Here is a 22,859-nt window from a genome sequence, read left to right on the forward strand (position 1 = left end):
AAGTCAGGGAGACCAAATGGAAAAGAAAGTCAGGGAGACCAAATAAAAAGAAATTGCAATGGTTTAGTCACAAAGTATAAAGTCTTTGAACTAGGCTATGTGAGTGAGTCAGTCAGCCAGCATTTATTACAAGCCTACTATGCCAAGAACTGCTGTTGTTTGTCCTTCATTCTCAAAGAGGACCATAACATCAGGAAGGTGATGTCATGACTTGCAAGTGAATTGGATTTAAGTGAGTGAGGGCTGTGCAAAGTCACCAGCCTCACTCTCTCCTCCAGAGCCATGTGGGTCCAGTGACAAGATACAGATCAAGACAATTGGAAATGACCCAGATGCAGTAGCAGACCTTGGCCTTTTTAAGGTGAGGTCTGTCCCGGGTTATCAGTTTGACTGAGGCAATGGCCATTCAGTGATTATGGCTAGGTAAGAAATGTGGCCGCCAAGAACTAAGTCTGGGGACACAAAGAAAGGTAAAACACAGTCCCTGCTCTTAAGGTGCTCACAGCCTACTGGCGGAGACAATATGCAAAAAAGAAAAGTAATTATAAGTAATGTAAATACATGATAAATTGAGAGTGAGCTCTGAGGGCAAGCACAAGTTGGAAGATGAGACCGTCCTGCTTGAGGAACAGTAAGACCATTGTCACTGGATCCAAGGGTAATCAGGGAAAAACAGATGGAAAGGCAGGAAGGGGCAAGGTTATAAAGGTTTTCTATGATCACAGAATTTTACATTTGATCATGGAAGGAATAGGGAGTCACTGGAGTTTACTGAATAGGGAGAGCTGATATGGTCAGACCTTGAAGATCATTTTGACCAGCCAGAAGGCTATTGCAATAGTCCAGGCCTAAGGTGATAAGAGTTTGCACCAGAGTGGTTGCTATGTTAAAGAAGACAAAAGGAACTGTGGAAAGGATGTTAGGAAGTTAGAAGTGATAAGACAACCACTGATTGCATGTGAAGGTGAAGGAGAGTAAGGAGTGGAGAATGATACATTTCCCAAGTGGAAAAAGTAAAAGGAAAAACAAGAAGTAAATTGGGTTGCCAGATCCAAAATAACAAAGCTTTTTTGTTTGTGGGGGGAAAAAATGTATGTCCTAAAGAAGACTTTTGATTAAATATAACTTTCAGCCAAAACAAAGTCAATCAAGACTGTGTGCGATCTGTAATTTCAAAGGGAAAATTCATCATCAAAGAAACTGCTTCAGTTTTGGTATTCACACCTCTTCAGTACATTCAGTTGCTTCTGCCCCTCTGATTGGAGGGCTGGAGAGCAGGGCAAAGAACTCCTCCATAATTTCCCTTTATAGAGGGCTCAAAATCCCAGTCATCTCTTCATTTGCTACCACTTTGTTTGCTTTTGACATCTTCATCATCATCATTCTTCACCTGCCCTGCCCCCTCCTCTGCAGCTTCTTTTTGTGTACTATTTTCCTCCATTAGATTGTAAGCTTCTTGAGGTCAGAGACTTTTTTTCTTATTTGTATGCCCAACACTCAGCACAGTACCAGAGACAAAAGGGCATTTGATAAATGTTTATCAAATTGTAAATGTCTGTCATTTCATAGAAAACTATAATATGAAGATTACACAAAACCATTAACCCAAAACTAGGTCCACATAAGGGAAAATTCTACTAACTCTATACATGAATATTTATACCAAACAATAATACTAAATAAAGATCAATTACTGGTTAAATATTAAATGCCTGCTCATAAGGAAAGAGTAAATGAGTGAGAGAAAACAAATTTGCTGATTATTTTATACAATAAGCAAAGGGGGATCTTTAATAAAGCACTCATTTAGGAAAATGTCTGAAGAGAATATATACTGAAAAAGCAATATTTTAGCTATGTTGGGTAGCAAACATAAATCACAGTGATTCAAGTATCATATCTATACTCTAGAAATAAGCCTTCTTCTGATGCCCATGCTTTGACAGTAATTATATTGAGAAATACCATGGTCATTGAGACTGTAATGAAATTTAACCACAGGATATCCATCTCCTTGATATTTATAATAGGACTATAATTTCTGAAATGCATACAGATTACAGAGTTCAGTTATGTATGATATGCTAAAAAGGGGTCTGTATATTATACATTTCTATGTTTTTACTGTATGTATAATCTGTGTATTTCCTTTTTATGTAACATAAACACCTTAAAAGGAAAAAAGATCTCTTCATTCAATGATTCATCTCTGCTAAAAATGCATTTTGAAAAAAATTATATAGCAAGCATACCTGAATGTGCATAGCCCATTTTAATTTCCTGCAGTTATCTGTGGTCATACTGACATCTGGTGGAATCAGAAATGAAATTCTATTACAATAACATTGTACTGGTGAGGTTTTGACCAGTGAAATTTTTTCCATTGTTTTGCTAATTAACTCCATGATAATTTTTGGCAAGGACATGTTTACATGTACAGATAGCTAGTTAGCTATCTAAAGTATATATTAAGGGCTTCCTAGGTGTCAGGCCCTGTACTAAGTGCTGGGAATACAAATTCAAACAAAAGACAGGCCTTGTCCTCAAGGAACTTACATACTAAAGGGAGAAGACAACACATAAAAGAGAATTGGGAAATGAGGGCAGGAGGAGAGAAGTAACTCAGTGTTAAGAAAGCCACTGAGAGAGAGAGAGAGGAATCTAAGTAGTCATGGGTTGAGTTGGGTTTTGAAGAGAACATATCTCACATGGGTACTTACTCAAATTGAGCTTCTGAGGAGGAACTCACCAATCAGAAACAGCAAAACTCTCAAAGTATTCTTCTGATCACAACATTTGGTTGAAATGGTGAGTCAATTATTTTATATGGCAGTATGTTTTGCACGGATCCAGAAGCATCTATCATGTCATTCATGCCACTGTGGAAATAAGCCTAAACTGATCAAATTATAGTTTTTAATCAGGCTGCTTCTATAATGGCTTTTCCATGAAAGATAAAAATAACTTCACTTAAAATATTTTTTATGATAAATTAGAATGGAAAATGTATTACTCAGTCGTGGAATTGTGCTCTCATTAAGATTTAGGATTTGTTAAAACTAATCATGTCTTCACACTGCCTTAGATTATAGTTTAGGAAGTGTGTTCTCCTAAAAAAAAAGTTGATCCCGCTGATTAATAAAAATTACAATCAAGAATACAGCAAAGCAGGGCGGCCAGGTAGCACGGCGAGTAAGAGCACCGGCTCCACTGTCGGGATGACTTGTGGATCGAATGCGGGCTCAGACACTTAGCACCCACCCAGAAACACCTGGCCATGTAACCTTCAGCAAGTTACTTAACCCCAATTGCTTAGGGACAGCCAGGTGGCTCAGCAAGTAAGAGCACTGGCTCCAGTGTCAGGATGACCTGGGGTTCAAATCCGGGCTCAGATACTTAGCACCACACCCAGAAATAACTGGCCGTGTAACCTTGAGCAAGTTACTTAACTCCAATTGCTTAAAAAAAAAAAAAAAGAATACAGCAAATCTTCTTGAAATTGAAACATGATACTAAAGTTTACTAAATTTGATTCTGAAGATATGTTAAAAATTATTAGTTCATTTATGAAGAATCAGAAATATTCTTATTTTGTTAAGACTAATCATGTCTTCACACTTAGATTATAATTTCAGAGATATGTTTTCAGGAAAAAAAACGTTTATTAAAAATTACACTGGCTAATAAAAATTATAATCAAGAATATAGCGAACCTTCTTGAGATTGAGATTAGCATCCCAGTGTATTCTTGCTGCTCACATGCAATACTATGAGAAGTTATTGCCTGAGAAACATCAAAGGAAATCATCAATGGAGGCAAAATTGGAAGCATATAATGAAAATACAAAGTCCAGACACTGAACTGGGGTACAAAAATCTTGCATGACATTGTTAGAAAAACTGGTCACTTATCAAATATTCTGAGTAATATCTAGGCAAAGCAGTGCTGCTACCAGCTACCTTCAAGCATACCAGTCATATAATTTTTTTACGTACACCTATTTTTAAAAAGTAGGGCAACTGGGGGTGGCTAGGTGGTGCAGTGAATAGAGCACCAGCCCTGGAGTCAGAATGACCTGAGTTCAAATCCGGCCTCAGACACTTAACACAAAAACTAGCCATGTGACCATGGGCAAGTCACTTAACCCCAACTGCCCTCCAAAAAGAAAAAAAAAAGTAGGGCAACTAGGTGTTGCAGTAGATAGATTGCAAGCCCTCAAATCAGAAGGACTTGAATTCAAATGAGGCCTCAGACACTTACTAGATGTGTAACGCTGCCTCAGTTTCTTCATCTGAAAAATGAGCTGGAGAAGGACTCCCCTCCAGTATCTCTACCAAGAAAATCCAAAATGGGGTCATGAAGAGTCAGACATGACTGAAACAAGTGAACACAAATTTTCAAAAACTATTAAATTCTTTAAAGTAACTATTAACTTCAGTGCTTCATAAAATAGGATTCTACACAGTGGGATGACCTCATTGACCTGCAAATGTCCATGTAAAGGCTCAGAAAAAGAAAGGACAAAATCTATTCTTGGGAGCTTTCTTGCTCCTAGCCTAAAAAAAAAATACTACAGACCCTCAGGTCCAAGTATTACTCCTATGTGAGAAAAGACAAGAATTCAAGCTATATAACAAAAAGAGATAGGCCATAACAGGGTCAATCTGATTATTATAGCTACATTAAGTGATCAGTGAAGATTATATGTAATCAATTCAGTCATTATGAGGAATATAGATTGTGACCAGGTAAGAGAAATTTCAAAAGTCATAAACATGGAAGTAGTATACTTGAATGTAATGGCAAGATCAAAACCATGATTATACATGATAAGGGGTGGAAGAGTAAGTCATAGAAAATTATTAGATTGAATAAATAGTAAGTTACAGTATTTGAGGATGTATCAATGTGTACTTTGAAGGCTCCTAGTATGAGAATAGAAGTTGGATAAGGAGAAAAAGACTGTGAGCCAGACCCTGCTCTCAGTGAGGAAGGAAGGAGAATGTGCTGGGAGCTGGTAGATCATAGCCAGCAGAATCTTGTTTGGAGGAGAGGCTACAGAAAAATGGTGATAGAGTGTAAAAGTGGCAACAAGAGTAAGGCATATTTCAATTCCCCAACTACCACCAGAGAGACTGAAGCCATACAACCAGTGCTGGAAGGGATAACAAGGGATACCATATCATCGAGAAAGGGTCAGGTCTCATTAAGTGCTAGAAGATGGAGGGAGAAAGAAAGGAAAAGGAAAAGGAAACTGGTTTCTTAACTATGGAACAGGCACAATGGAAGGAGTAAACAGAAAATGAGTTGGGAATTTGAAGGCATCCAGCAGAAGTGAACAGGAGTAAGGGAGTGAGGCAGGAGATGGGGAATGGGATTTTTACCTCAGCCAAGAGTTTCTGTCTTACTGAGATGAGGAGAGTATGACAAGGTGAGAGAATGCTAACCACTGAAGAATGAGTTCAAATTATCAGGGACTGTAAAGAAATCTACTGAGGGAAAGAGGTTCTGGTCCTTCTCTTGAATGTCAACCTTGTGACATTCTTGTGACAGGTAGTGATGTTCAGTCTTATGAGATCCAGGAAGCCCACCTCACAAAAGACAGGAGAAGGCAAAGTACAAAGGACAACACTAGAAGAGTCCAGGAAGCAGGAATTGGTAATTCAAGGTAGATCTGGTCTGGGAACAGCCTCTAGAGTACTAAAGAAGGCCTGTAGTGAAGATAGAAAGAAACCAAAGGATTTGGGGCTGACTCAGGACACCCTGGAAAGACAGAAGCCAAGACACCTAGATCAGGATGATGCAGGAACAAAGGCAGAAGGCAGGCTGAATATAGGGTTCCCTCAGAAGTCCCAGAGTAAAGGCAGGAACCAAGGATCTGGATTTCAGAAAACTATCACTCCCTGCTAAGTCCCAGAAACAAGGACAGAGTCCCTAAGCAGTGGGCTGGACAAATCAAGGCAAGGATAGAGGGAGTTTCCTCACCTGGAAATGAAATTTCCTCACCCTATACAAATGAAATGACAAGTCCAGTCCTCATCCCTGTATGTCGGATATACTCCTAATGATATATGTAGGGACAGCTAAAACTTGTCTTCTTATTAGCTTAGAATTATCCTTGAAGAGTTGTCATAAAACCCAAGGAGGAGGTGATGTAAAGATAAACACTCAGAGGGCCACTTTCTCACTTCATCTAATTGATTCTGATATTAGAGTCAAGATATAATCACTCTTCTTTAATTCGTGGCAAAAAAAGATATAAAAATATTGATACTCACATATGGCAGAAAAGCAAAACACTGCAGAGAAGGGAGCTAGTGTAAGGAGTGATGGTTGAACTTAGAGTCAGAAAAAACTCAAGTTTGGATCCCATAGTCCTTCACTCAGGACACAGCTAGTAAATATTAAAGTTAGGGGACAGCTAGGTAGTGCATTGAATAGAGCACCAGCCCTGGAGTCCAGAGGACCTGAGTTCAAATCTGGCCTCAGACACTTAACACAAAAACTAGCCATGTGACCTTGGGCAAGTCACTTAACCCCAACTGCCCTCCAAAAAGCAAAAAAAAATAATAAGTATTAAAGTTAGTCTTAGAAACTAGGTCTTCTGATTACTGTACCAGAGGCCTTTCATCCATGTAATAATCTAGTTTGGTAACCATTTCCTCAATTTTTCAGTAAATCTGTGATAATATCAGTGTAGATACTCCCCCTGGCAATTCAAATCACAAGTCATCCATATCTGCTAATCTTATACAACTCTTGTCCACACTCTCCCATAAAAACTCCAAAAGGGGTCCACCTAAGATATTGGAGGCTTTCTTCTAGCTCTCCTGACTGCATAAATACCAAAAGAGGCAGGTTGTCTGTCAGTTATGCCACTCATACCATCTAAGACTATAGGAAAAAAATGATTATTATTAAAAAGGGGAGGCCTTTATTTCATTTAGGATCATTTCATTTTATTTGGAATCATTAAATGCACTGCACAATTTCCCCAATATTTAACCACTTCTCCTCCAGTCTATTTCCAGGCCTAGTTAACTAACAGTTTGCTATGTCTGCCTAATGTTTGTGTGTTAATAAACTAGTTTTACAAGTAGTCCATCTGACTGTATAACATAGTCTGAACAATAGATAAGTACTCTTAATTTTTTTCCTATGTAGTTAGACCAAACTCTTTTGAATGATTATGGACCTCATTTAGGAGAACTGGTAATATTTCATAGCTTAGTACAATCAGCAATAGTTTCATTAGCAAAACACAAAATCTGGAGGACCTCATCTCCTATAAAGAATCCTTCTTTCATCTGGATTATGAACTTAACATCCTCCATAACAGAAGCAAATATCTTTGGTAACCATACAATCTTCCTATATCGTGCCTTGCTTATTGCTATCAGAGGGTTGGGTAACTAAACAAACTTATTTATGTTCTTACATATTTCAAGGAATCTTGGAATATAATCTGTATAAATTTGACATATGTATGAGAGATCAGAGCAGTGTAATGCCGACCAAAGGCAACTTCCCAGGGTTCAAAATACCAGCATATCTGCTCTCCATTTTATTCAGTGACAAATAAAGAACAGAGAAAATCAAAATATAGCAATTCAAAATACAGCATTCACTAAGTATAATTCAATAATTTCCAAGTACTACTCCACCCCTGGACATTACATTCATTTAGTCAATCACAAAGTCCCTCTTCTCAAATGGAGATTAGTTTCCAATCATAAACAAAGTACATTCATTTGGTCAGTCAAAGAGCACAAAAGAGTCAAAAGTTTCCCACCCTTGGATCACAAATGAATAGGCCATCTACCCCAGAGTTACAACAAGTTTAAGCACAGCATTTAATACCCAAAGAGAGGTCTTTTCTTCATCTTGACCCAAGGCAAGTTCTCAGCAATCTTTATTCCTGGGGAGACAAAGCTTAGCAAGGCCACAAGATACACTGTCAGTGTCCTCATTAATTCATTCTCTGTCTGCAGAACAGTCCTAGGATCCCTGAAAACATTAGCAAAACCCTCTTCCAGTATTTCTGTAAACATACAACAAGAAAATCCTTCTTCAGGGCTTCTGAACCAACAGCAAGGTTCCAAGACCTCTGCAACAACAGCACTGGCCTTCACCGGTGGATGAATCTGGCCAAACAACATCAAAACAGACAAAGTACCAGCATAACAGCCATGTCTCCTCAGTCCTTGGCAGCTCTGGGTGGCAGCTCTCAAAAGTCCTGGGCAGTTCAAACTGGCCCGCAGCAATCCTCTCTGCCTTCAAGATGCTGCTTCCAAAAAATTATTCTGCCTCTCTCTCTGCTTGTACCTCTCTAAATTTAAGTGACTAGCTCCTCCCAGTTCAGCCCTCTCTTTTCATGTCAACAAGTCCACCCCACAAGAGGGATTCACAAGCTCTGGATTTTAACACAATCCAAGAACCAAGCCAATATAGGGGATCTTTAAATTCCATTACTATTACAAGCAGAGCCCTTACAGGACATTTAGTTGTAGCAAATATAGTACTTCTTTATAGTCCCCAAACAATAAACACAGGGGATCTATATACTACATTATTCAGTAAATCTTTTGACTGTAAATATCTGTAATCTGCTACAGAATATTATTTGTGAAAGCCTGCATGTCGGGCAGCTAGGTAGCGCAGTGAGTAAAGCGCCGGCCCGGGAGTCAGGAGGACCCCAGTTCAGTTCCAGCCTCAGACACTTAACACCCACACAAAAAAAATAGCCGTGTAACCTTGGGCAAGTTACTTAACCCCAATTGCCCTCCAAAAGGAAAAAAAAAAAGCCTGCATGTCCCCTTTCTTATACTTTCATCAAGGATGCTTTAAATTATGTGCATAGATTATTATTTTTTCTAATTCTGAAGATACAGGAAATCAGGCATATATGTAAGTAATTATGAATATTCTCTCAGTCTCCTTTTTTTAACTATTGATAAGGTCTAAGATTGTTTTCTATGCTTAATCTATTGTCCCTTCTTTGAGTTACCTTCATAATTGATCCCACAATGTTCAAAAAATTGCAAAACCTCCAGCATGTATCTACTTTCTATGCACTTGTTCTATTCAGTGGCTCTTCTTATCTTTGTTTTCTTTTTTTTTTTTCAGTTTTTTTTTCAGTTTTCAAATGCTTTATTAACTTTTGATTTACATTATTCATTTCCACCAGATTTTGAGTTACAAATTTTTTCCCCGTTTTTCCCCTACCCGCTGCCCCAAAATAGGAGTCCTACAGGATATCCCCTCCTCCAATCTTTTGTCTCCCATATATTCTCCCATACCCACTTCGACTTTTCCAGTAGGGCAGGGTGTATCTCTATGGCCCAGTGCCTGTATAACTTATTTCCCAATTACATGAAAAATAATATTAATAACAGCATATATATATATACATATATGTATACACACACACATATATATATATATTTTTTTAAACATTTGATTTTAAAACTTTGAATTCCAGATTCATTTCCTTCCTCCCCTGTCACCCACCCTTACTAGGAAGATAAGCAATTCAGTATAGGTTGTACATGTGTAGCTAATGCAAAACATTACCATAGCAGATATATTGTAAAAGACTGACTATATTTCCCTCCCTCCTATCCCACTACCCACTTGTTCTATTCTCTACTTTAATCCCGTCCCTTTTCTAAAGTGCTTCCAACTTCCGTTCCCCCCAGCCTGCCCTCCCTTCCATCATCCCCCCTCTCATTCCCTTCCCTCTACTCTCCTATAGGGTGAGATACCCCAGTTAGTGTGTATTTCATTCTCTCCCTGAGCCAAATTCAGTGAGAATAAGGTTGACCCATTCCCTTTGGCCTTCCTATTCTTCCCCTCTATTGTAACCCTTTACCCTTGCCTCTTCTTTATGAGATAGTTTACCCCATTCTGTCTCTCTCCATCTCCTCTCATTATAGTCCTCTCTAACCTCTTAATTTCCCCTTTTAAGTATCATCCCTTCCTATTAAATTGGTCCTGCGCCCTCTATCTATGTATACCTGTAAACATATATACGCACATTCACATATGTATTCATACGCCCATATACCCTCCAATATAGACATATATAAATATATATTTATATATTCCCTTCAACTATTTTCCTGAGAAAAGTTTCATCAGCTATAATTATCTTTTTTTCATGAAGGAATGTTAATAGTTCAACTTTGATAAGTTCCTTATGATTTCTTTTCCCTGTTTACCTTCTCATGCTTCTCTTGCTTCTTGCATCTGAATGTCAAATTTTCTATTCAACTGGTTTTTTCATCAAGAATGCTTGAAAATCCTCTATTCCACTGAATGACCATATTTTCCCCTGAAACATGATACTCAGTTTTGCTGGGTAGGTGATTTTTGGTTTTAATGCCAGCTCCTTTGACCTCCAGAATATCACATTCCAAGCCCTTCGATCCCTCAGTGTAGAAGCTGCCAGATCCTGACTGTGTTTCCACAATATTCAAATTGTTTCTTCCTGGCTGCTTGTAATATTCTACCCTTGATCTGTGAATTTCAGAACTTGGCTATAATATTCCTAGGAGTTTTCTTTTTGGGATCTTTTTCAGGAGATGATTGGTGCATTCTTTCAACCTCTATTTTGCCCTCTGGTTCTAAAACATCAGGGCAGTTTTCTTTGAGAATTTCTTGGAAGATGATTTCTAGGTTCTTTCTTTGATCATGGCTTTCAGGTAGTCCAATAATTTTTAAATTATCTCTCCTGGATCTATTTTCCAGGTCAGTGGTTTTTCCAATGAGATATTTCACATTGCCTTCTAATTCTTTCATCTGTTTGGATCTGTTTAACAACATCTTGATTTCTCATAAAGTCATTAGCTTCCATTTGCTCCAATCTAATTCTGAAGGAATGATTCTCTTCAGTGAGCTTTTGAGATTCTTTTTCCATCTGGCAAATGTGGCTTTTTAAGGCATTCTTCTCCTAATTGCCTTTTTGAGCCTCTTTTGCCATTTGAGTTAGTGCATTTTTTAAGGTATGATTTTCCTCAGTCTGGCTGTTGACTCTCATTTCATAATTTTCTTGCATCGTTTTCATTTCTCTTCCCAATTTTTCCTCCACTTCTCTTATCTGCATCTTAAGGTCCTCTATGGCCTGTAACCAGCTTGTATTTTTCTTGGAAGCTTTTGGTGCAGGAGTTCTGACTTCACTGTCTTCCTCCTGTTCCATGCTTTTAATGTTGGATTGCTTTGCTTGGTTTGCTTCCTTTGCCTGGTCATGTCACCACTCAGTCACTTGACCCAGGGCTTTTTGCCACAGTAGGACTCTGCTACCAGATAGGGGAGCTTCGTTCCAAATACTGGGGCTTTCTCACCAGCCTGAAGTATTAGTTGGGTGCCCTCTCTGAAGCCTCCACACGCTCTGGCAAGCTGGTCACACACCCCAGGACCTCTACCCTAGACCAAAATCCAGATCCAAGCAGAGCATTACCCCTTAAAGCAAGAGCATTACCCCTCAGACTGGTTACTTGGTCCCCCTACACTCTCTCTGCAGGCCAGGAGCTGAAGCTGCCACATGTGCCAAAGTCCTCAGTGGCTTTTCAACACACTCCCAACTACTGGGTCCCAAAGTTCACACTGCACTGACCTCTCACTTTGTCTTTAGCATCTATGTGTTGATAATTCTGGATCACCACAGCTGCTGGTGAACTGGAGTTCCTCCAGCCGGTGGTTGGTCAGGCCCACCCTGGTGCTAAAACCTTGGCATGGGGCTGGCCTTGGCTCCCAGAATGCTGCACTGGCCAATTCCTGCCAGCCTGCTGGGCTGTCCTCAGCGGGAGGTTAGCTTGTCTGTGTCATTTTGTAGGTTCTGTAGCTCCAAAGTTTGTTTAGAGTCCCCTTTAACAAGAATTGGAGGTAATGGGAGCCAGAGCCGCATAGAGGTCCTATTTCTACTCAGCCATCTTGACTCTGCCCCCCCAATCGAATTATCTTTGTTTTTTTCATTGACATTTCCTCATGGAGAACATTTACAATTCTGATATTAGAGTCAAAATATACTATTTAATTGGTGATAAAAAATGTATTATTAAAATATTGATACATATGGCAGAAAAACAGAACATTATGGGGAAAGGAGGTAGTGTGATATATAATGGAAAGAGTGATAGTTGAACTTAAGAGTCTGAAAAAACCCATGTTTGAATCCCATTTCTTTCACTAACTAGCTATGTGTCCAAGTGTAAATCACTTCAATTCTGCACCTCAGTTCCCTCAACTATAAAACATAGTACCTACTTCAGAGAGTTGTTACAATTTGAACAATAAAATAAAAGTGATAAATATATGCTCCTAAGGCTATTTGAAAAATAACTCCATGATTCATTATTGTTCCACAAAAACGCAATTGTGAAAATACCATAATTATAATATCTAAGTATAAAGAGGAACAGTGTATTTTGGGGTTATTTGGGAGTATTTTTAGGTTATCCAAAGGCTACATTAGAGGATATACCCATGTGAGGTGAAATATGATTGACCAGTGTCATATTTATTATATTCTGAAAAAAAGCAGACTATGCATACCCATTTACAAAATACCCTAATCTAAATAAAACATTACTGCTAGTCTTAAAACTGAAGGTCATACAGAACAAAGAAAAAGATTTAAAATAAACAAAACAGAACACAATAATCCATCAAAAGCCAAAGCTGTAGGCTGAGCAGTTCCCATGGAATTTTTCCATGAAGTCATACAGGATTCAGTGAGATCACCTATTTATCAAAATTGTTTTGCATATAACTTGAGGGTGAGAATCAATTCCTTGGAAAAAACATGAAGATTTTCTTTAATAATGCAAATAGTGTACTTTAGAGTATCTTTATTTCCAAAACATATTTACACAAGTTGTCTATTTCCTCCTTAGACTACCCACATGATTGAAGGGGGAAAGGATTATTATCTCCCATTAGAGAGATCAAAATAGACACAAAAAAGCTAAATGATTTGATAAAAATTTGCCAGATTGCTGCTGTGGAAGCACAAGAACAAGAGTCCAGGTCTTTTAACTTTTCCCTTAGCTTTCATTCAACCACATCTTGCCAAGTCAAAAGTGAAAAATGTGCTCAGAACCAAGCAACTTTTTTTTTTTTGCTTTTTGGAGGGCAGTTGGAGTTAAGTGACTTGCCCAAAGTCACATGACTAGTAAGTGTGTCAAGGGTCCAAGGCTGGATTTGAACTCTGGTCGTCCTCCTGACTCCAGAGCTGGTGCCCTATTCACTGCGCCACCTAGCCACCCCAACCAAGCTACTTCTAATCTATATATTACCACATCTTGATAATCCATCTAGTATAATAATAATACTCCACTAAAGTCCTATTTTGATGCCTCATTGTGGCATCCTCAAAGCATCCTGGGTCCTCACAGGCTGTCAGAAGAGCATAATCTCCAGCTCCACTAAGCTGGAAAAGCTTTGAGAAAAGGCCTGATGTTAGAGGACTAACCCAGCTTAGTTTAGCAGGCTCATTACCAGTTTTACTCCAAGGCAAATAATTTTCAACCACAAGTGTAATGGGAATGCAAATTTGGAAGATCTTCCCTGCCCCTAGGCTAAAGTGCACCAGAAGCCTGGGGTGGGAGGCTTGTTTTTCAGTAGATACTTCTTGATTGGCCAATGAGTCAATAAGGTTGTTACATTCTCTGAGCCAGGAGAAGGCTATATAAGCCCTGATGTGTAGCTTTGTTTTGGGGGCTCACTTTGAGAAGTGTTCTGTGATTTGGTCTGTATTCTGAAAAGCCGTTGTCCAGAGGGGCCCCCCCCCTCCCGGCTTTGAAAAACCCAGATGTTGACTGGGTATGGATGTAATGGTTGGACAGTTTGGAAATCTGTCTACTTGATCTGTTTCTGTCTTGATAATTCTGCCTGTATGCTTTGAAGTTCGGGGTGCTGACCTTTTTCCCCTGAACAAGGTAAACGATACATGTCTGACTGATTAAAGTAAGCTTGTTAACCCATTTTGAGTTGCTTTCCTTTAACAAAGCAGATCCAAGAACCTGTATGGGCAGCAAACCCTGAGGACGTGCTTGGGGTGCTTGCTGCTACAAAATGGCTTTACGAACAGGATCTGCAGAGTAAAAGGAAAGTATGGGGGCTGGGATAATCGTTTGTTTCCCAGTTGTGGTAGCTGTGACTCTGTGGAGCTGTGGAGCAGGAGAGAAGAATGGCCTACATGCAGACTTCGCTGAGCTGAGAGCAGGAATAGTGAGCTGCCTGCATCGGGACCTGGGCAGAAGCCAGGAGCGGCCGCAGCCTGCAGGAGGAGGAGCCAAGGAGTTTGGAATTCAGCCACAGGAAAAGATAAGAACTGAGCAGCAAAGCAGGGGCACTGAATGTGTTTCCTGGTTGCATCCCACAGTTTGGGACCCAGGGGGAGGATGGACTTGTGACTATGGTGGGTGGGATGAAGTGCCTTGGATCCCCAGGGACCCCACCTTGTTGGTTTTGTTGCCCAGCCCCCTCTCTGTGCTTGGAGGCAGGGGCTGGAGCTGTGTGAGGGGAAGGATACCCCTCCCCCAGAGAACTTTATTTGAACTCTTGTTTTGAACTGAAGTGATAATGCTATCTATGTACTTTGTGTTTGTTTAAGGGCCAGTGGCCACTTTGGTAACTTTAGTTCTGTACCTTGAAAATGTGACCTAAGAGATGTTTAGTGCTAATTCAAAAGTAAATTGTCTATGCTAAGGGCATGAAAGATCTTGGGGGGGAATGTAATGGGAATGCAAATTTGGAAGATCTTCCCTGCCCCTAGGCTAAAGTGCACCTGAAGCCTGGGGTGGGAGGCTTGTTTTTCAGTAGATACTTCTTGATTGGCCAGTGAGTCAATAAGGTTGTTACATTCTCTGAGCCAGGAGAAGGCTATATAAGCCCTGATGTGTAGCTTTGTTTTGGGGGCTCACTTTGAGAAGTGTTCTGTGATTTGGTCTGTATTCTGAAAAGCCGTTGTCCAGAGGGCCCCCCCCCCTCCCGGCTTTGAAAAACCCAGATGTTGACTGGGTATGGATGTAATGGTTGGACAGTTTGGAAATCTGTCTACTTGATCTGTTTCTGTCTTGATAATTCTGCCTGTATGCTTTGAAGTTCGGGATGCTGACCTTTTTCCCCTGAACAAGGTAAACGATACATGTCTGACTGATTAAAGTAAGCTTGTTAACCCATTTTGAGTTGCTTTCCTTTAACAAAGCAGATCCAAGAACCTGTATGGGCAGCAAACCCTGAGGACGTGCTTGGGGTGCTTGCTGCTACAACAAGTCATCACATGGAAAATATCTAAGGCATTAAAGAACCATCATCTCTGTCAGCAGAGGAAAAACCCACATCTATGAAAGCATAAATTCTCAAAGTATCAAAGAAATGTATTACTAGTCAAACAAAAAAAAAATTAGTTACCATCCCTCAAGTACCACTCACAATTATAAAGAGTTTTAAAAGCTTTAGAAAATGCTTTCCTCAAGTAGGGAGGAAGGCAATAAGAGGGAGGATGATAGAAGGGAGGGCAGATTGGGGGGAGGGTAGTTAGAAGCAAACACTTTTGAAAAGGGACAGGGTCAAAGGAGAAAATAGAATAAGTGGGGGGTGGGATAGGATGCAGAGAAATATACTTAGTCTTTCACAATATAACTACTATGAAAACATTTTGCGTAACTACACATGTACAACCTATACTGTATTGCCTGTCCTCCCAGTGGGAGTGGGTGAGGAGGGAAGAAGTGAAAGAATCTAGAAAGAAAAGCTTTAAAAACAAATGTTAAAAAAAATTGTTGGTTTTTTTTACATGCAACTGGGAAATAAGATATATAGGCACTGGGGTATAGAAATCCATCTTGCCCTACTAGAAAGTTGGGGAGGGATGGGGGAGGATATAAGAGAGAACAGATTGGGGAAGGGGTATTCATTAGGCTCACTATATTGGGGTGGGGGGAGGGGAAAGATGGGGAGAAATTTTGTAACTCAAAATCTTGTGGAAATGAATGTTGAAAACTAAAAATAAATAATATTTTTGTAAATGCTTTCCTCAAAATAACCCCATACAGTGGGCAATATAAGTATTATCATCTGTATTCTACAGATCAAGAAACTGAGGCAGCTGAAGTTAAATTACTTGCCCAAGGTCACACAGCTCATAAAGAGTGATATTAAGATTTGAATTCCAATCTTCTGACTCCAAGACCTGTGCTCTTTGTACTGTGCTATGCTATCTTAGTGGAGACAGGGTACTACCTCTCATTGGCTAGCATTTAATAGGCACTCAAAAGATACCAATTATTATTTTTACTAGCCTAAGCAAAACATAATTATCATGTTAAATTTGCAGCCAATGAAACTGAATAACGACAATAAGTAAAAGTAATTTAGAATTATCTGTATTTTCAAATATTTATGTCACTGATTCCTTTCATAAGTATAGGTAATTTAGAGTTACCTATACTAAAGCATTCTGACCTCTACATCTATATTTCATTATTGCTAGAAAATATTTTCCAAACATTTAAGAGGTAACCACAATATTGCATTGCATAAATAAGACAACAGTACATTTCAGCAGTAAGTTAACCATACTCTGACAAAAATGTTAAACCACAACTTCATTAATATACTAAAGATATAAAGTTTGTCTGTCTTCAAATCTGTCCAAAGTAGTTTAGTTAATGAAGTGATCAAAGAATTTCAATATAAAGCAATACTAAATATAAATTGTTTCATGAATAAGAATTTATTAAGCACATTAATAAACTATGCTAGAAGAAAAAATTGTGTCTATAATTCAGAATAGGTATTCCAGTTTGAAACAAACACTTTAAGATGCCATTTAAAACAGATGTTTTCACACAGGAACTAGAAAATCAGGATATTGTACAGTCTCATAACCAAAAATAAGTATCAAAATATTTGTCAGTAAAACATCCTATAAGTAGAACATGGCATTATAGAAGCAGTTAAGCTTAGATGCAGTCAAAAAGATATTTCCTTTTTCTACATCTCTGTTAAGCTACATTACCTAAAAATAGTGGAGTGGTTTCTTCTAAAGTAGTTTCGTTAGCATCTGCCCCAGCTTCTAAAAGGATTTTTGTTATCATCGAGAATCCTTTACTTGCTGAAAGATGTAATGCACAAGAGCCCTCAAAGGTCTTCATTTTAATGTATCTTTCAGATGGATCTAAAAAGAAAAAAAAATCATCATAACAGGAAAAATATCAAATCTAGTTGCACTGATTTTACAAAGCAAAGATTTCTTCAGTTGGGCAAAGGGACATTCAAAGAAATTTTTGGTTTAGTGAAAGACAGAACTCATCAAGGCAGAGTCAAGAAAGAGTTCTTGAGGGGTCACAAGTAAGAACTGTAGATATAGAGATTCAGTAATGGTAGAAACCACAGAACTAGTGATCTCTAGGTCTAAAATTTAGAACAGAATTTGTTTCTTTCTCTAGTTAGAGAAACTGTTTAGTCCGTTCTTCTTTAAAATAAATAAATAAAAGTCACTATTATTAAGAGTCTATTATTTTGTTTATCCTCTTCATTGTTATTATCTCATTCCCTTTTACTTCTTTCAGAATCACTTGTTGATTCTAAGCTATAAAAGAAAAAATTAGTCAGGCTTCCTTTTTCTCCTAATTACCAAATTCTGTCTTCTTTGGCAGGTGGGTGGGGAGCAGGGGGAAGGAAATAGAAAGGTAGAAGAGACAGGAAGGGATGGTCATGTCAAAGCATGGAGTATAGAGGACAGAAGAATAAAAAATACTACTTAAAAGTCTTTACTTATTCCATATTTATGTACTAAGAAAAAACCATATGGATATGATTTCATCTATTTGTATGTACTTTCCCATGATGTGTATTACAAGCTACTCATACCTACCCATCCTGTGTGACTTTTGTCCATGTCTTCCAAATAAGTCCACCAAAGAAGTTCTGATATAGCAAGAAAATTTCAAATGTTTCTCACATTGTGAAGGCACTAGTATAGAACTCATTCTGTCCATCTGTCATCCTTCATCTTTGCCATGTGACCATACCATCTTCTTTCCCTAATATAAATTATACTAATGCTATAATTTACTCCTGCACGCACATACACACACACACACACACACACACACATACAATTAACATGGGTTAAAATATAGTCTTCCTTATGTTGAACCAACCATGCATTGCTGGTACAAACTCAACCTGGTCATAATGTAAAATTTTTCTAATCTTTCTGACTAGCTAATTAATGTTGTTTTAGTCTACTTGCTAATGTGTTTTCTTTCTCTGTTTTGTCTTTCCTTGATTTAGTTATTAAGACTATATTTATATCATAGAAAGAAAACAGAAGAGTACCTTCTTTTTTTTATTTTTGCAAAAAATTTATGTGGTATTGGAATTAATTGGCCTTAACTGATTGATAAATAAATTTGAAGTCTTTAAAGTAGCTTTGCAATTTCTGGAAGACAAATCAAACTGTTCTCCTCCTGTTCAATTCTAAGCCAATTTCATGTACATTTGTACTATCTGCCCCAAAGGAATATATTGATGGTCAAGTGCTAGAGGTTCTCCATACAATCATAGGTCAAAATCTGAGCAACACACATTCTTTGTTGACTTGGTCTTATCCATGTGAAAAGGCAAGTTTCAAACTCTTAAATGGTTATGAATATCTTCTAGGAAGCCCTACAATGTTCCAGCCTTGATTCAAAGAGCAAAATATCACACTCAAAAGGAAGCAATTTGAGGACCTTACCCCACAGGAAATATTTCTTCAACTTGAATTCATTTTCTAAATCTCTGTCACATATCTTTTTGTCAAAGATATATCTTCCTGTTTTATGCCTCACATGACATTTATTATCATGAAGTTGTTAAATAGGGTTACATCTTTCAAAAACTATGAAATTATTTTGATGTAATGAAGGATGAGGCACATCCTATTGGAAGACAGTTTTTAAAAAAGTGTTCTGCTCTACTGAATGAAGTCCTTTTGAATAATCAACAAACAATAAGCACAGAGACTGTATTCTCCACATCTTTCAGTAAATTGAAAAAATGGTAAAGATGTGATTCATTATAGAATATTGCTTGCAAAAGTTTCCTACTAATATCTTCATCAGGGACATTATTACACAACTGGTATGTAGATGAATTTCATAAAGGTGGCAAAGGGCTAGGCTCAACTTACATCTTCAATCAGCACAAAGCAACTTCCTTTCCATTCCCCACAATGAAGAATGAAATTCTTTCTGAAAACCTTCCTTCTGACAACAAGTCTGCTATTTCCTGCCATATCTGTCCCCAAAGAAAAAAAGACAAAAGTTGGTGGGGATCAGAACTTTAATCCCCAGCTGCATAGGTTTGACATCTATCCTTTGCTATATACTATGTCCTACCTAATCACCAGCCTTTAAGGAAAAAGGAGAAATGAAATAGGGTCTTCCATCTAATCAATCATGCGCCTTCACTGCCATGCTGTACTTGTCTCCTGCCTCCTCTGGAAAGAAGAGTAGCACCTTCTACTCAATGGTTAACATTCACAACTGGTCATATCTTGTACATACCAATGATTCTGAACCTCTATAGGTCATCATCCAAATGCTATTGCCCAAACCTACTATCCAAATCCTTATTCCTATTCTGCTCAACCCTCCCATCCCAAAGTCCCAATCAAAGTTACTCACCCTTTCTAATATGCCTTCTGGAATGCCTATTCCAATAACTTATTTTCATCTTAAATATTTTTCTTTCTCATACCTTCCATCTTCTAGAAAACACTGAAATCTGATAACATGGCTCCCCTGGCCACCCTTTCCAGTTGTGGTTATACCTTCACTCACTCCCCTTGGCTCATTATTTAAAGCAGAGGAGTTGGAATACTCCTGGTTCCCCATCTTTACTTCCAGGACTTCCTCTTACTTCTAACACTCAGTAACCTCACTTCTGAAGTTCATGCTATCTATATCTAACACTCAGTCAAAATCCTGGTAGCTGTTCTCCAGATCAGTCCCCCTCCTTCCTCAACAAGTTTAGTACCTGGCTCATAATTTTTCTCTAATCCTCAACTCCTGTCCTGATACAAGGGGATTTCAATATACATAATGACTCTCCTTCAAACACTGTAACTCTTCAGTTTCTAAACCTACTTAACTTCACATGACCTACTCCTCCACCCCATCTCAGTACACTTAACCTTGCTACCACTCAAAAATGCACCATCCATGTTCAAGAATTCCAAAATCTCCTTTTCTGACCATAATCTATTGGCTTTCCACCTCTCCCTCTGCCTTCTCTTACCAAATCCTACTCTGTTCACACCATGATCTCTAATCCCTCAGCTCCTTGGTTCTCTCCCAAGTCATCCAACTCTGCAATAGTCACTCTCTTCTTTTCTTCATCTTGACCCTTTGTGAACCAGTTCAACTCTATACTATATACTTCTCTTAAGTCCTTGTCCCCTTTATCACATCACCAATTGTGCCCTGCCACGCCTCAGCTGTGGATCACTCCCACCATGTGCTGTATTTGCTTCTGCACACATGATAATGAACAAAGATGGAGAAAATCATGAAACCTATCTGACTGCTTCCACAAATTTATGTTAACATAATCTCAACTGGACCCCACTGCTACTATGCAAACATTCCACAACTTCCTTTCCCACTTTCCATATCTTTCCACCCCTCCTCAAACTTTCCATGGCTCCTCCTTCTCCCACCCTCTCAGGTGAGAACCTAACCTCACATTTTAGAGGAAAACTAGAAGATTCACTGTGAGTTCCCTGTTTTCCCTTCTTCCTCATTTCCTTTTACTCATATGCCTTCTGCTACTATCTCCTCCTTCACCCCTTGTCTCACACAAAAAGGTAATCCTATTCCTGACCAACGCAAATCCCTCTACCTGCACAAATTATCCTATTCCATTCCATCTTTTCCAAAAGATTGCCCCCTCTGTCATCCATACTCATTTATCTTAAATCTCTCCCTGTCTACTGGATGCTTCTAAATATGTCCATGTCTCCTACTTACAAATGTCCCATGTCTCCAATAAGAGATAAGTCAAAAATAAAATAAGTCAAAAAATCCTTACTTGATCCTTCTATCCTCACTAACTAGCATCCTTTATCTCTTCTGCCTTTGTAGCTAAACTCCTTGAGGTCATCTACAATAGATGCCAGTGAAAGGGCAATGGAACCTGGACCCCTAAAAGTCCCTGAACTTTCCCACACTCTTGTCTCACTTGAGGCATATGGCCTGGCACATCCGCCCAAAAAGATACTCAATAATCCTTTTAATTGTCCTTTCACTGTCGTTCTCTAACCCTGCCCAGACCATTTAGCTCCTTTCATTGTCTGCACCTGGCCCACCCCAGGCTACCCACCACTCCTTAATACTATCCAGATCTTCTCACTGTCTTTTCCTGCATATAAGTATCAATCTTACCTACCAAATGGCAGATTTACTAGGAATCTGTCTTCCATGCTGGAGTTATAATAAAACCTTGCTACTGTGACTGAGAGAAGGCCTAAGTGGTCAAAGTCTTTCAAGGCAGACTTGCCCTGTACCCTTATATTCTGGGGTCCCCAGCACACCAAACCACAGCACCTCCACTTTCTCTTCTCTTATTTTCTTCTTAACTCCTTCCAATCCAGCTTCCAAGCTCATCATTCCACAAAAACTGCTCTTATACAAAGTTACCAATGATCTCTTAATTGCCAAATTACCAGAACTGAAAACTAAAAAGAATTCACAACAAATGAAGAATAAAGAAAATTATTAGAAACTATTTTGCCCAATTATAAAGCAGTAAAACTAACAGTATAAATGAGATGGATAATATTTACAAAACTATGAAGTATTCAGATCAGCAAAAGAAGATACATAGAATTTAAATAACAGTCTCAAAAAGAAGAAAAAAATTGAACAACTCGTAAATAAGATTCCAAAGGAAAAAAACCTCGGGACCTCAAAGATTTATAATCAAATTTTATGAAATATTCAAATAATGATTAATTTTAATAATATATAAACAGCATGAAAAACAAGAAAAGAAGGGACTCTGCCAAATTCCCTCTATGACACAAATATAAGCTTCATCCTTAAGCCAAGGAGAATCAAAGCAGAAAAAAAAAACAATAGATCATCATTTCTAATGAAAATAACGAAAAAAAATTTAAATTAAATACTAGCAAAGAGGGGCAGCTAGGTAGCACACTGAATAGAGCACCAGCCCTGGAGTCTGGAGGACCTAAGTTCAAATCTGGCCTCAGACACTTAACACTTACTAGCTGTGTGACGTTGGGCAAGTCACTTAACCCCAACTGCCCTGCCTTTCCCCCTTCAAAAAGACAAAAAAAAAAAAAAAGGAAAAGGAAAAAAAAATACTAGCAAAGAATCTCCAGAAAGATATAAAAATGAGTGTATGCTATAACAAGGACAGATTTGTAGCAAGAATATAGTATTAGTTCAGTTAGGAAAACTTTAAACATAACAAACCATGTTAATAATAAGAACGATAATCATATGGTTTTATCAATGGATATGGAAAAAAAGCTTTTGACAAACTACAACACCCATTTCTATTTAAAAAAAAAACAATACAAGAAAACAAAGGAATCAACAGATCATTCCTTGATATAGTAAACTGTATCTATCTAAAACAAAGAGTTAATGTTATATGTAATGATTATAAACTAGAGATTATTTCTTATGAGATCAGGAGAAAAGCAAGGACTCAAAAAAACACTATCTCTACTACCATTTGATATAAAGTTTGCTAGCTATAGCAATGAGGAAAGAAAGAAAGAGAAAGGAAGGAAGGAAGGAAGGAAGGAAGGAAGGAAGGAAGGAAGGAAGGAAGGAAG

At 38.4% G+C, this 22,859-nt stretch overlaps 1 protein-coding gene and 1 long non-coding RNA gene across 9 annotated transcripts in view; one reads left to right on the forward strand and one right to left on the reverse strand.

The window, feature by feature from the left end:
• Positions 1 to 15,184, forward strand: part of LOC138148832 (uncharacterized) — a 120,204-nt gene extending 105,020 nt beyond the window's left edge. Inside the window, exon 2 of the long non-coding RNA XR_011165189.1 lies at positions 14,145 to 15,184. This is a non-coding gene — a long non-coding RNA (uncharacterized lncRNA). The remainder of the gene's footprint in view (positions 1 to 14,144) is intronic.
• The window catches only part of ASB3 (ankyrin repeat and SOCS box containing 3), a 131,646-nt gene that overhangs the window by 59,952 nt on the left and 48,835 nt on the right, over positions 1 to 22,859 (reverse strand). For all 8 annotated transcript variants that reach the window (XM_069071694.1, XM_069071697.1, XM_069071696.1 and 5 more), the window contains one exon: positions 17,025 to 17,183. In XM_069071694.1, coding sequence (XP_068927795.1) covers positions 17,025 to 17,183 — 159 coding nt within the window. The remainder of the gene's footprint in view (positions 1 to 17,024; positions 17,184 to 22,859) is intronic.

The sequence above is a fragment of the Petaurus breviceps genome, unplaced genomic scaffold (assembly GCF_028583685.1).
Source record: "Petaurus breviceps papuanus isolate PSGF00001 unplaced genomic scaffold, PetGlider_PUasm1.0 90842, whole genome shotgun sequence".
Lineage (NCBI taxonomy): Eukaryota > Metazoa > Chordata > Mammalia > Diprotodontia > Petauridae > Petaurus > Petaurus breviceps.